This window comes from Garra rufa, chromosome 20 (assembly GCF_049309525.1).
Source record: "Garra rufa chromosome 20, GarRuf1.0, whole genome shotgun sequence".
Lineage (NCBI taxonomy): Eukaryota > Metazoa > Chordata > Actinopteri > Cypriniformes > Cyprinidae > Garra > Garra rufa.
Window position 1 is genome coordinate 29,069,212 of NC_133380.1, and position 11,508 is coordinate 29,080,719.

The following is an 11,508-nucleotide window of genomic DNA, read 5'->3' on the forward strand; positions in this document are numbered from 1 at the left end:
TTATCAATTTCTTTATTTTTGAGATTTAAGAAGACTTTTTTTGCAAACTTTTATTTTTTAATTACAAAATAATTAGTTTTACTCTCAAACACAATATGTTTGTTTGAATAATAAAGAAACAAAAATAACCCCATACTAACAGCCATTTAGAATTTATTGATAAATTCATAAAATAAATTTCAAAGATAATGCATACATTTCAAAAGTAAAAAAAAGGCCTTTATAAAGGTAAATCAAATATGCAGATTTAAGATGTAAAAGCAAATAGAGCACTGATGAAAATATTGCTTCAGAATTTTTTTACATCAGATATTTCTAGTGGTACTTTTATGGGGATATTTTGTGTGGAATAGTATCTGCTGATATGAAAAGTTCACTGTATATCGTAGTAATAAATTTAATTTATGACAGCCATGAAATTGTGTTTACTTTTTACATTAAACACATTAAATATTACATATATGCATGTGATATAATATCTATTTCCATTACAGGTTTCGGTCTTAAATTTCATATAAGGTGGTATTAAAAAGGTCTTAAAAAGTCTTAAATTTCACTTGTTCATATCTGCAGAAACCCTGTATTTATATACAGTACAGACCAAAAGTTTGGACACACCTTCTCATTCAAAGAGTTTTCTTTATTTTCATGACTATGAAAATTGTAGATTCAGACTGAAGGCATCAAAACTATGAATTAACACATGTGGAATTATATTTAATTCTATAAAATATTAAATTCTATACTATATATACTTCTGCACAACACAACTGATGGTCCCAACCCCATTTATAAGGCAAGAAATCCCACTTATTAAACCAGACAGGGCACACCTGTGAAGTGAAAACCATTTCAGGTGACTACCTCTTCAAGCTTATCAAGAGAATGCCAAGAGTGTGCAAAGCTGTAATCAAAGCAAAAGGTGGCAACTTTGAAGAACCTAGAATATGACATATTTTCAGTTGTTTCACACTTTTTTGTTATGTATATAATTCCACATGTGTTAATTCATAGTTTTGATGCCTTCAGTGTGAATCTACAATTTTCATAGTCATGAAAATAAAGAAAACTTTGGTTCAAAGGTGTGTCCAAACTTTTGGTCTGTACTGTATGTATTGACAAAAGCAAGTTTTCATTTAACATGCATCAAGTGAATGCTGTTTTTAATGTTTAAAAAAAACTACATTCCCATGACAATTATTTGTAACCTATACATGTTTTTTTGTGCAAATATGTTCCTGACACCCTTTTAGGTTGGCTGTTTTGCAGTTAGAGGAGCATCAATTGAGGCACATGTTAGGATGCAGTGTGGTACTCTAAACAATGAGCCGGCTTCCAGATGAACTGGGCAGTAGGAGACTGAAAGATCAGTGTGGGAAAAAAAAAAAAAAAAAACTAATGGTAAGTCATGGGTCCTTTGGTTTGATCAAATTTAAGTCCATTCAAAAATCTAAATTATCTTAAATTTAATGAGAAAAGATAGATCTCAACTTTGGAGACAGAAAACACCAGGGTTAACACCAAGAGCGATAACTTTAAAGATAGTGTCAACACTCTGGAAGAAATCTCCTCGATAGGTTCGAAGGGAGGTAAAGACATAGCCTCCAGAACCACGGCCGGATCCCATGTGGGGATGCGAGTACTTGCCACAGGCCTCAGCGCACCGTGGAGCAAACAGACTACTAAGGGGTGTCTTCCTACTGAACAGTCCCTGATAGGGATGTGGTAAGCAGAAATTGCAGCCACATATACCTTCAGGGTGGAGTTGGTCAACCCAGCAGTGAGCTGCTTTAGGGCGTAGAGTTTCCTCATAGAGGGAGGTCTGAACTAGAGAATGGTCTCTTCAACCTCGGTTGAGAGACCTGACACAATGAGTTGTGGTTTTTGTTTTTTCGGAAGTTGAAACCCGGAACTAATTGAGCGATTGTTTTTTGCACCCCAAAACAAAATAAAGACTTTGTAAAAGAGCATAATAGGACCCCTTTAATATATATATATATATATATTAAAAAAAATATATATATATATATATATATATATATTTTTTTTTTTTTTTTTTTACTAAACGGTATTTTTTGGCAGTTTTAACAGGAATGCAAAGGCTTTATTACATTTAAAACATACAAAATAAATAAAACAAACAAAAATAATTTCATGGTTAGGATTTGTTTTATTACAATATTTACAGGGAGAAAATCTTTCCAAAAGTTAGAACTTTAATACATTTTGTACTATAAAAGTGTCATTTTCAGTATGACTAAATCAAGATTAATCAAAAGAATTTTATGCGAAATTAAAATGACAAACCATATATTTCAAAGAAAAAGAGAAAGACATGAGAAGTCACTTGGACCAACTTACCACCATTAATCAAATCTTCAACCAATATTTGGTTGTGCTTCTTTTAATGTATGAATTTGGCATTCATATAAGTATTTATGACTTCTCAATATCAGCAAAATTCAGCAGTATTTCTAAAATCTATGATGGACCACATCAGAATATGTGGCTGGCTGCAATTTAGACACCAAGATGATTGCATTAACATTCACTGGATGAACATTTTATTGTCCTGAGCTTTCCATAGAAGATACACATGTGAAGAGTTTTTCAACCAGCACAACAAAAAATCTTTCTGGAAAAAAAATGCCTACCCTATCTTTAATATGCACAGACAATTATAAGTGAACCATCAATAGGTTGATTGCTCCAAGCGTAATCATTGGCGTGTTGCTCATTTTTATCGGACCTAAAATTTATGCTAGATTTTAACTTTTCCAACGAATGATAATCACGTTAATATAAGGTTTTCAATAGTCCCATATTACATACTACACACTTTTAATTATATGAGAAAATGTCTATAGTGCCACTTCTAGTATGTTCACTTGACATTTTATTGTCTACCATGTCACATGCCAGTCTAATGCAAAGTTCTAGAAACTGTTGACAAGTCCAGTCTCAGCCTCTGACCTACAATGAAGAGTATAAATGTAATAGCCAGTAAATAGTTTGTTTGTAATTATTAGACTTAGATGTGCATTAAAGAACATCCTCATCAAATGCCTTTGGTCTTTAACTCATCTTTCACTCTCTTCAGGTAGTCAGGGTCTGGATATCCATTACTCATCCTGTACTGCCCCACCCACTGCTCCTGGTTCATTCCATTTTTCTTGCGTGAGTAATGTCCCCTGAGTAACCAATCAATTTCTTCATCTTGTCATCAAACACATTCTTCTTAAGTGTCTTCTCAATTTCAGCAATGGCAGGACTGAGATGTTCTGGCAGTCCAACAAGCGTCCAGGGACTGAAAACATCTGCTGCAACAACACCATAATGCTTCTGCTGAAGTTTCTCTACTAGTGTTGCCACAGCAGCTTTATCTGTAGGGTTTTTAAGTTCACAACTGACAGCAGCTGAGGCAAGTTTTTGGTAGAGTTGTGTTAAAGCTGTGAGGGCATGACTTTCAAGATTAATAAGTTGACCTACTTTTGATTGAGCTTGAACCTTAATGGTCAAATTGTTGTGCTGTTTTTCTTCATAAAATGACACTCCATACTTTGTTTCAAGCCGTGATAATTGTTCCTCATAGGAAAGTTTCATCAGATCCCAATAAACCTTGTCCATCTCAAGTTGAGTCGGAAGGTCCTTTGTGTCAATGTCCAAGAAAGACTTGCTTTTTGGAGAAAAGCTGTTGTCTACATCCACTGGACTTAATTGCCTTTCATGTCTTGTTGTCTCTCTTTTAATGACGTCTATACATTTCTTTGGTCCAAAGAACGTGCAGTTACTGGCAGACATGGTGAACATCATCTTTTCCTTATCGGATTGGATGGCGTGCAGGCTCTCCTTCACAATATCTAAATCCATGTCATTATGATTAATGGTCGCATCACTAAAACTATCTACACTTTTTTGAACAAGGTTCTGAAAGTCCACAGAGGCTTTAGACACAGAATGAGAACTTGAGTTTTGAGTAGGTTTGAATGAGATTGATACTTCTGCAAAACAAGAGACACCATGTTCATTCTGAATTTGCTCCAACTCCTTCCTGTAAGCATGAAGAATGTACAAAGAGAGATGAAAAGGGAGAGTAAATGTAGCTGACGTCTCAGGGGTCATTTCAGCAGTTTCATCCTTAAGTTGATTTGCTTCTGCAGAAGTCCCAGGCATAGAGCTGTTCATCTAAAAACATGTAATGGGATTTCATTTATGAAAATCATGAACCTATTATTACTACTGTACTGTACTAAGGTCTGAACAGAAACAGTTTAACAGTTACTAGAGTGTGTACTGTAGCAGGTCAGGCATTTTATTTAGTTATGCATATGCTTTGTTCTCTCTGCAATCAAAAGCTTAAAAACAGATGAATAAACTAATGAGATGACTTCACTTCCGAAACCCTCCACCTTCCTCAGCTCCACCTGTATAGCAGAAGTATTTCATAGATACTCATAGCAGCATGTCTATGGATGTAATGGCAGTAGTAAGTCTTGTTGTTATTTGCTCTGCCACAGTAGCAGTGTAGTACATCTAGTCCTCCAAAGCGAAACATATTAACATTGCCATGTATATTATCATGCTAAACTTCCTGAGGGTTGTATGACAGAAATCTGGCCATTTGAATAAACAGATTTTTGGTAGTTATCAGCAAATTGATCTGCATGTAAAAATGCTCATTCTAGATACAGTATACATGATACCTTTGATGACAAAGCTCTGTTCTCCTCTAGCAGGGACTTCTGTGGTACAGTCGCAGAATGTGTTTCATCCAGAAAAATCCATGCAGCCACTTCTTGTCTATCTTTAAACTTCAAATGTGTAGTTGTGTGTCTTTTTAAAACTTCCAGAGCTACAGAAAACATAAGAATACATTAATGTGTATAGTTAAAAAAAATGATTGAAATAGTCATATCATGTCAAAAACACAAGCCAGCCAGCTGGATGAATAAAGATTGCTCCGAATACAGTAATAGAACTGTGCAGTCTTTGCATTACCTTTCTTCTGATCCCAACGTTGAACTTGGTCATTTGTTCACTTCATTTTTCCACAGATTCATTTACAAACAAGGGACAATTTGACGCAAGATTTTCAAAAAGATTGAAACTAAAAGACAATGCTGTGCTCACTATATTGGATCTGATAGTAATGTCTCACCACACAAGTGTAAGTAACTGTTTTTATAATGTGGTCACTATTGCTTTGTCTGTTATTACAGATTGTTTGATGTGTACTGAGTGTTTACCCAGGTGAAAAACAAGTACACTTCCATTATGTACTAAAAGTGATCTATTTTCACACGCTAATTTTGTACTTAATATACAGAAAAATATTCTTCAGTACTACTAAAGATAATCTTAAGAACATCTAAGTGTACTCAACTGTGCTATTTTGGGATACCATGAATATGAACTAAAATGTGCTTTTAACATACTTTCTCTGTATTTAAATATGTTTCACGAGTTCGCCCTTACATCTAATCTGCTTGAGCATGTAGAAAGCATATTTTGGCGTGCTGTCCTGGGGGAGGGCTCCGGGCCCGGAATACAGGCCGAACCCAGAGAACTCCCCCTATCCCTAGTATGGGATAAAAACAGATTAGAAGTGGGGAATTGGGGTGGAGGAGGGATGCCAAGAAACTATCGCAGGACGGAGGTAAGAAGGCGGTCTGTTTATATACGTGTTGTGCTGGTTAGGATGATTGGGTAAACGAATTACACCTGTGCCAAATTGGTTGATTATCTGATCGTGCTCCTCCCGAACCTTGTTAATAAAACATCATATTTAGATACCACTTGTAGTACACTTGAACCCATCTTACACTAGTCATACACTAGTGGGTTCAAGTGTACTACAAGTGGTATCTAATTTTTTTTTTTTTTTTTTTTTTGAACTACAGAGAAAGTACAGTTTAAAGCACATTTTAGTTCATATTCATGTCCCAAAATAAAAGCACAGTTGAGTACACTTGTTCTAAAGATTGTCTTAAGAAGTACTGAAGAATCATTTTTAGTAGGTGTCGAGACACTTATCCCACGAGATGAGACGAGACACGAAACTGGATTCACAAGAACAAAACGAGACAAGATTTTTTAAACTTTTTTAAAGAAATCCTCAATGATGAAATATATAGGGAAAATAACATTTTTTTTTCCAACTGAACAACACAAAATGCATGTGCATTTTGATATGAACTTGCACTTTATGAAATTAAACATTTATTTTAATGAATTACATGCAGTAATAAACATGTAAACTAAAGCTGCATGATTTTGGATAAACTGAAATCATTTTTTTTATATATATATTGGAGATCACGATTCTCTCATGAAATCTAAACAAAATAATGTAATTTACTAGTGGTTCTTATTTAAAAAAAATATATTTAAATTTTTTTTAAAAAAATGAAGGAGTTTGTGTCTCAATTAATAAAGACTCTCTCTCAATGATAAATACTTCCGCCACCTCTTATGTAAAAACTGCAAAAAGTTTTGCTAGGATATCGTCACGTTCTCGTGAGACCAGTCAGATCGTGTTATGAGATCTTGTCACATCACTAAGTTTTAGTATTAAGTACAAAATTAGTGCATAAAAAATAGAGAACTTTAAGTACATTACGTCTTTTTTAAGAAACGTAACAGATTTAAAAAAAATCACGAATGAGGTGTAACTTACTTAGTGTTTTATGTCATACAATAAAACGTGAAAGTATCTTGAGCTTGTGTTAACCACGGACCTTATTTAAAGGATTTATTCAAAATCTCATTCAAAAAACCCATTGACTTTGGGGCGATGGAACCGGAAGTGCTAAAATGCTAACTGGTTTTTGCCTACAAAGTGACGTCATAGTTCTTCAACTCTATTATAAGGAGACCTCAGAGAGCTTTACAAAATAATAAAAAAGGCAGTTCATGACCCCTTTAAAATGTAAAAGTGTTGTTGACAATAAATCAACAATTATAGTACCATCTATTTTATATCTACTCCTGCTGAAATACATTTCTACACCACCTTCTAATTTTGTACACCATCCATTTTACTAGTGCACCAAGCTTTTCTCTATATATAAGAGGCACTAAATGTTTTAGCAAGGTCCCATGTGTTCTACAGTTTCAACAGCAACTTTATATGTATTGAATTGTTAAAATAAGCTCAATTTCATCTGTCAGTAACTTTAGCCTTGACCATTAAATCAAATTGGCACCTCTTGCATAATCGTGATGAAAATATTGTCAATGTACTGTAAACACTTCTTCTACTGTTCGATCATCTGATACTCCATTACCATAAAATAAAATTGACTGGATTAAAAAAGTAATTTGAAGTAAATTATCATAAATCATTAAATCATCTCACCTGTCGATGGTATTATCCACACCTCTGCACAGGATGGATCCTCCATGAGTTTAATGCTTTGGACAATGGCTGTTCTTTCCAGTTTGGATAACCAGCTCTGAAGGGCCATCTGTAATCTCATTCCCCATTTATCTGGAAATGGTTCTTTCCAGTCCACTTTGATTTTAAATGTACCGATAGGTGGTGATCTATCAATGACCTGTTACAGAAAAAACAGTTATGAATGCATATTCACATTTCGGAATTTCTTTGTGAAAACATTATACTCACTCATACTTGAGTAATGTTTCAAAATTATTTTATGTACAAAAGTAGCAGGTGCAGACCACCAATTATACCACAGCCTTAGTACTAAATGTGATATTATAACATCAAATTATTTCTACAAATTAAAGATGTGTTTTATTATAATCATAGATTAGTATTGTTACTAATCTATGAACAAAAATAGTTTAGCAGTATTTTGTAGGTCAGGCAGTTTCCTCAGTAATGAAAACCCGATGATTAAACTTCTGTACAAGTAAACATGATACCTTTGATGACAAAGCTCTGTTCTCTTCCAGCATGGACTTTTGTGGTACAGTCACAGAATTTGTTTCATCCAGATAAATCTGTGCAGCCACTTCCTTATTCCTATTAAACTGTATGTCTTTAAACTTTAAAGATGTAATTGTGTGATTCTTTAAAACATCTATAGCTACAGAAACAAATAAGAACACATTAATGCATATATTTTAAAATATAACTGAAATTATAAAAATATTCCTTTCAGTGGGAATGTTATCTCAAAAACTCATTGTAATATAGCCAGCTAATTTCAAATGTAGAATAAATCAATAAATCAATCAGCGGATGTACATCAGCAGGAAAAAGCCATTTTGTTTAGTCATTTCATTAAAATATACACAGATCATTTGATACTCCATTACTGTAAAATAAAACTGACCGGGTCAAAACAAGGTAATCTGTAAATTTAAGTGAATTATCATGAATCATTAAATCATCTCACCTGTCGATGGTATTATCTGCACCTCTGCACAGGATGGATCCTCCATGAGTTTAATGCTGTGGACAGATACTGTTCCTTCCAGTCTGGACAACCAGCTCTGAAGGGCTTTATGTAGTTTTACTTGCCATCTCTCTGGAAATTGTTCTGTCCAGTTCACTTTGATTTTAAACTTAGCAATATCTAAAGGTGCTGAGGGTTGTATCATTTCATCACAGGCTGTGTAAATGTCCTGATATAGGAAAAACAGTTGTGAATGCAAACTCTAAATTTCCATACCTGATATGACACTGCTTGTATTATTAGAGCATTTTGTTTATTACTTGTGATTTGTGTTTGGTAGTTGACAAACAGGTGCAATAATAAAGAAAAGTCAAGCACAGTCCTGAGCTCTTAAAATACTGAGGGACAGAATGATCTGGCAAGTTTAAACTCTAAACTGTGAATTATATTACTATACCACAAACACCTGATAACAAATATAGAAGCAAAAAAAGTGAAAAATAATGTTTTAATTTACAAGTAAAATGGTTGTTTGATAATTATCTCAAAAATATGCTTTGCACAATATGCTTTAGCTTTTAATCATTCATGAATATACAATTACTGATATTCTGGAAAGACAATGGCGCTCAGAAAATCTATGGCTCAAGCTCTATTTTTTATCAATACCTCCTCTGGCTGTAAGTGTGCTCGATTCATTCTGCTGTTTAGATGCATCATGTCATCCAGAGATGGTCCAGCAGCTTGACCCTCAGGGCCTGCTGTATACAAGTCCTGACATTCAAACAAAATAAAAGAGAGAGAAAATGAAACGTAGACCATCATTACTTAATAAACTTTCTGTAATTGTGTATTGATGCCTTTGTTTAGTTGTTTTCACAAAATGTTGTTCTCTGTAGCAAAATGTCTTGTAGGTCAAGGTGGCTGAATAATTTTGATTGCAGCTGTATATATACAGTCAAGCCCGAAATTATTCATACCCCTGGCAAATTCTGACTTAAAGTTACTTTTTCTAAAGTAAGTTTTTATTTATTTTTATTTTTTTTAGAAATGACACAGATGTCTCCCAGAAGATAATAAGATGATGTACAAGAGGCATCATTGTGGAAAAATATTTTATTTACATTTGAACAAAAAGTGGCATGTCCACATTATTTATACGCTTCTCAATAATCAATAGAAAAGCCTTTATTTATTACAGCAATCAAACACTTCCTATAATTGCTGACCAGCATTTTGCATGTCTCCACTGGTATTTTTGCTCATTCATCTTTAGCGATGAGCTCCAACTCTTTCAGGTTGGAGGGTCTCCTTGCTATCACCCTGATCTTTAGCTCCCTCCACAGATTCTCAATTGGATTTAAGTCAGGACTCTGGCTGGGCCACTGCGATACGTTAATGTTTTTGTCTGCTAACCATTTCTTCACTACTTTTGTTGTGTGTTTTGGGTCGTTGTCGTGCTAAAATTTGTCCACTGGTGCCCAAGGCCAAGTTTCTCTGCAGACTGCCTGATGTTGTTGTTGAGAATTTTGATGTATTGCTCCTTTTTCATGGCGCCGTTTACTGTGATTAGGTTCCCTGGTCCACCGGCTGAAAAACACCCCCAAAACATTAGGTTCCCACCACCATGTTTGACAGTGGGGATGGTGTTCTTAGGGTTGAAGGCTTCTCCTTTTTTACACCAAATGAAGGCTACATCATTGTGGCCAAACAATTAAATTTTTGTTTCATCTGACCATAAAACAGAAGACCAGAAGTCTTCTTCTTTGTCCAGATGCAAAGGCCAAGCGGGCTTTTGTGTGCCTTATCTGGAGAAGTGGTGTCCTCCTTGGTCTGCGTCTGTGGAACCCAGCGGTGTGCAGTGTCTGTTGGACTGTCTGCCTTGAGATGATGCCACCAGCAGAGCCCAGATTCATCAGGATGGTCTTTTGTGGTGATCCTTGGATTCTTTTTTTACCTCTCTCACTATCCTCCAGCACAGGTTTCACTTTTAGCTTCTGACCAAGTCCTCTGAGATTTTTCAGTGCGGAACACCTTGTATTTTTTTAATAATACTTTGCACTGTAGCCACTGGAACTTCAAAACATTTAGATATGGTCTTATAGCCCTTTCCTGACTTGTGAGCAGCCACAATGCGCAGCAGCAGGTCTTCACTGAGCTCCTTTGTCTTAGCCATGATTGTCCACAAACCAACAGCAGAGAGCTTCTGTTTTTCACCTGTTGAGTTGAATAAAACAGCTGTTCCCATTGGAATCAGGGTAATTAGAATGCTTTAGAACAGCTTGAAATACTTTTTTTTTTTATGTAAATAAAAGCTGAGAATTCCCACAATGATGCCTCTTGTAAATCATCTTATTATCTTCCGGTCAAAAAAAAAAAAAACTTGCTGGTTGAATAAAAGTAACTTTATGTCAGAATTTGCCAGGGGTACGAATAATTTCGGGCTTGTATATCTTTTGTAATCAGTATCATGGTCATATTTTAATATACTGTATTTTATCTACAAAGACATGCATTAGCAGTCAAGCTGTCATCATATTTTTTTAGTGTGATCTTTAATCTTTAGACCTAATGTGTATGTGTTTGAGTAGTTTTAATTCCAGTTTCAAATAAACATGATCAAAAAGAAAAATCTGAAAATGACTTAATTGATAAATGCCTAATGAGAATGTGAGTACTGGATGAAGGTGTGTGTGTGTGTGTGTGTGTGTGTGTGTGTGTGTGTGGGGGGGGGGGGGGGTCATGTATTTCATTTAGAATAAATACTCACATATTCGTCAATGTCCATTGCTTTGCGTATCTGCGTATTCCTCTGATATGGCTGCAAGAAATAAAAAAGCAAGAGGAAAAAACTCTTTTTACAAAAAAAAAAAAAAAAAAGGGTCAATGTTTTAAAGAATAACTTTAACTTTTGCTACTATTGCTAAAACATAAGATAATGTTCTCGGTGAACACCAATATGAGAAAGAAAAAAAAACATTGTGATGTAGATGTTAATCTCCACCCGGCAGTTTTGTCAATATCCATAACAGTGAAACACATTTACTTTCATTTTCATTTTGTAAAATGCTGTTATAGAAGAAAACAAAACAAAACACTTTCAATAATTTAATTTACATTTGATGGGCTGTCTTCAACCATT

The 11,508-nt window shown here is 34.7% G+C and overlaps 1 protein-coding gene across 1 annotated transcript; it reads right to left on the reverse strand.

Moving 5' to 3' along the window:
* Positions 1–2,165: 2,165 nt before the first annotated feature.
* dtex3lb.1 (deltex E3 ubiquitin ligase 3L b, tandem duplicate 1) lies at positions 2,166–11,213 on the reverse strand. The gene is made up of 7 exons (XM_073826222.1): positions 11,137–11,213; positions 9,036–9,140; positions 8,367–8,595; positions 7,891–8,054; positions 7,358–7,556; positions 4,704–4,852; positions 2,166–4,185 (listed from the first exon to the last, which is right to left on the reverse strand). The coding sequence occupies exons 1-7, from the start codon at positions 11,152–11,154 to the stop codon at positions 3,160–3,162; spliced, it is 1,890 nt and encodes a 629-aa protein (XP_073682323.1). The 5' UTR covers positions 11,155–11,213; the 3' UTR covers positions 2,166–3,159.
* Positions 11,214–11,508: the final 295 nt, after the last annotated feature.

Bases quoted from the DNA above. Each gene is read 5' to 3' on its own strand.
- dtex3lb.1 (XM_073826222.1), bottom strand. The intron at 8,596-9,035 runs GTATTGATAAAA...TTCCTATATCAG, and splicing joins CACACTTACAGCCAGAGGAG to GACATTTACACAGCCTGTGA. The intron at 8,055-8,366 runs GTGAGATGATTT...TTGTTTCTGTAG, and splicing joins GCAGATAATACCATCGACAG to CTATAGATGTTTTAAAGAAT.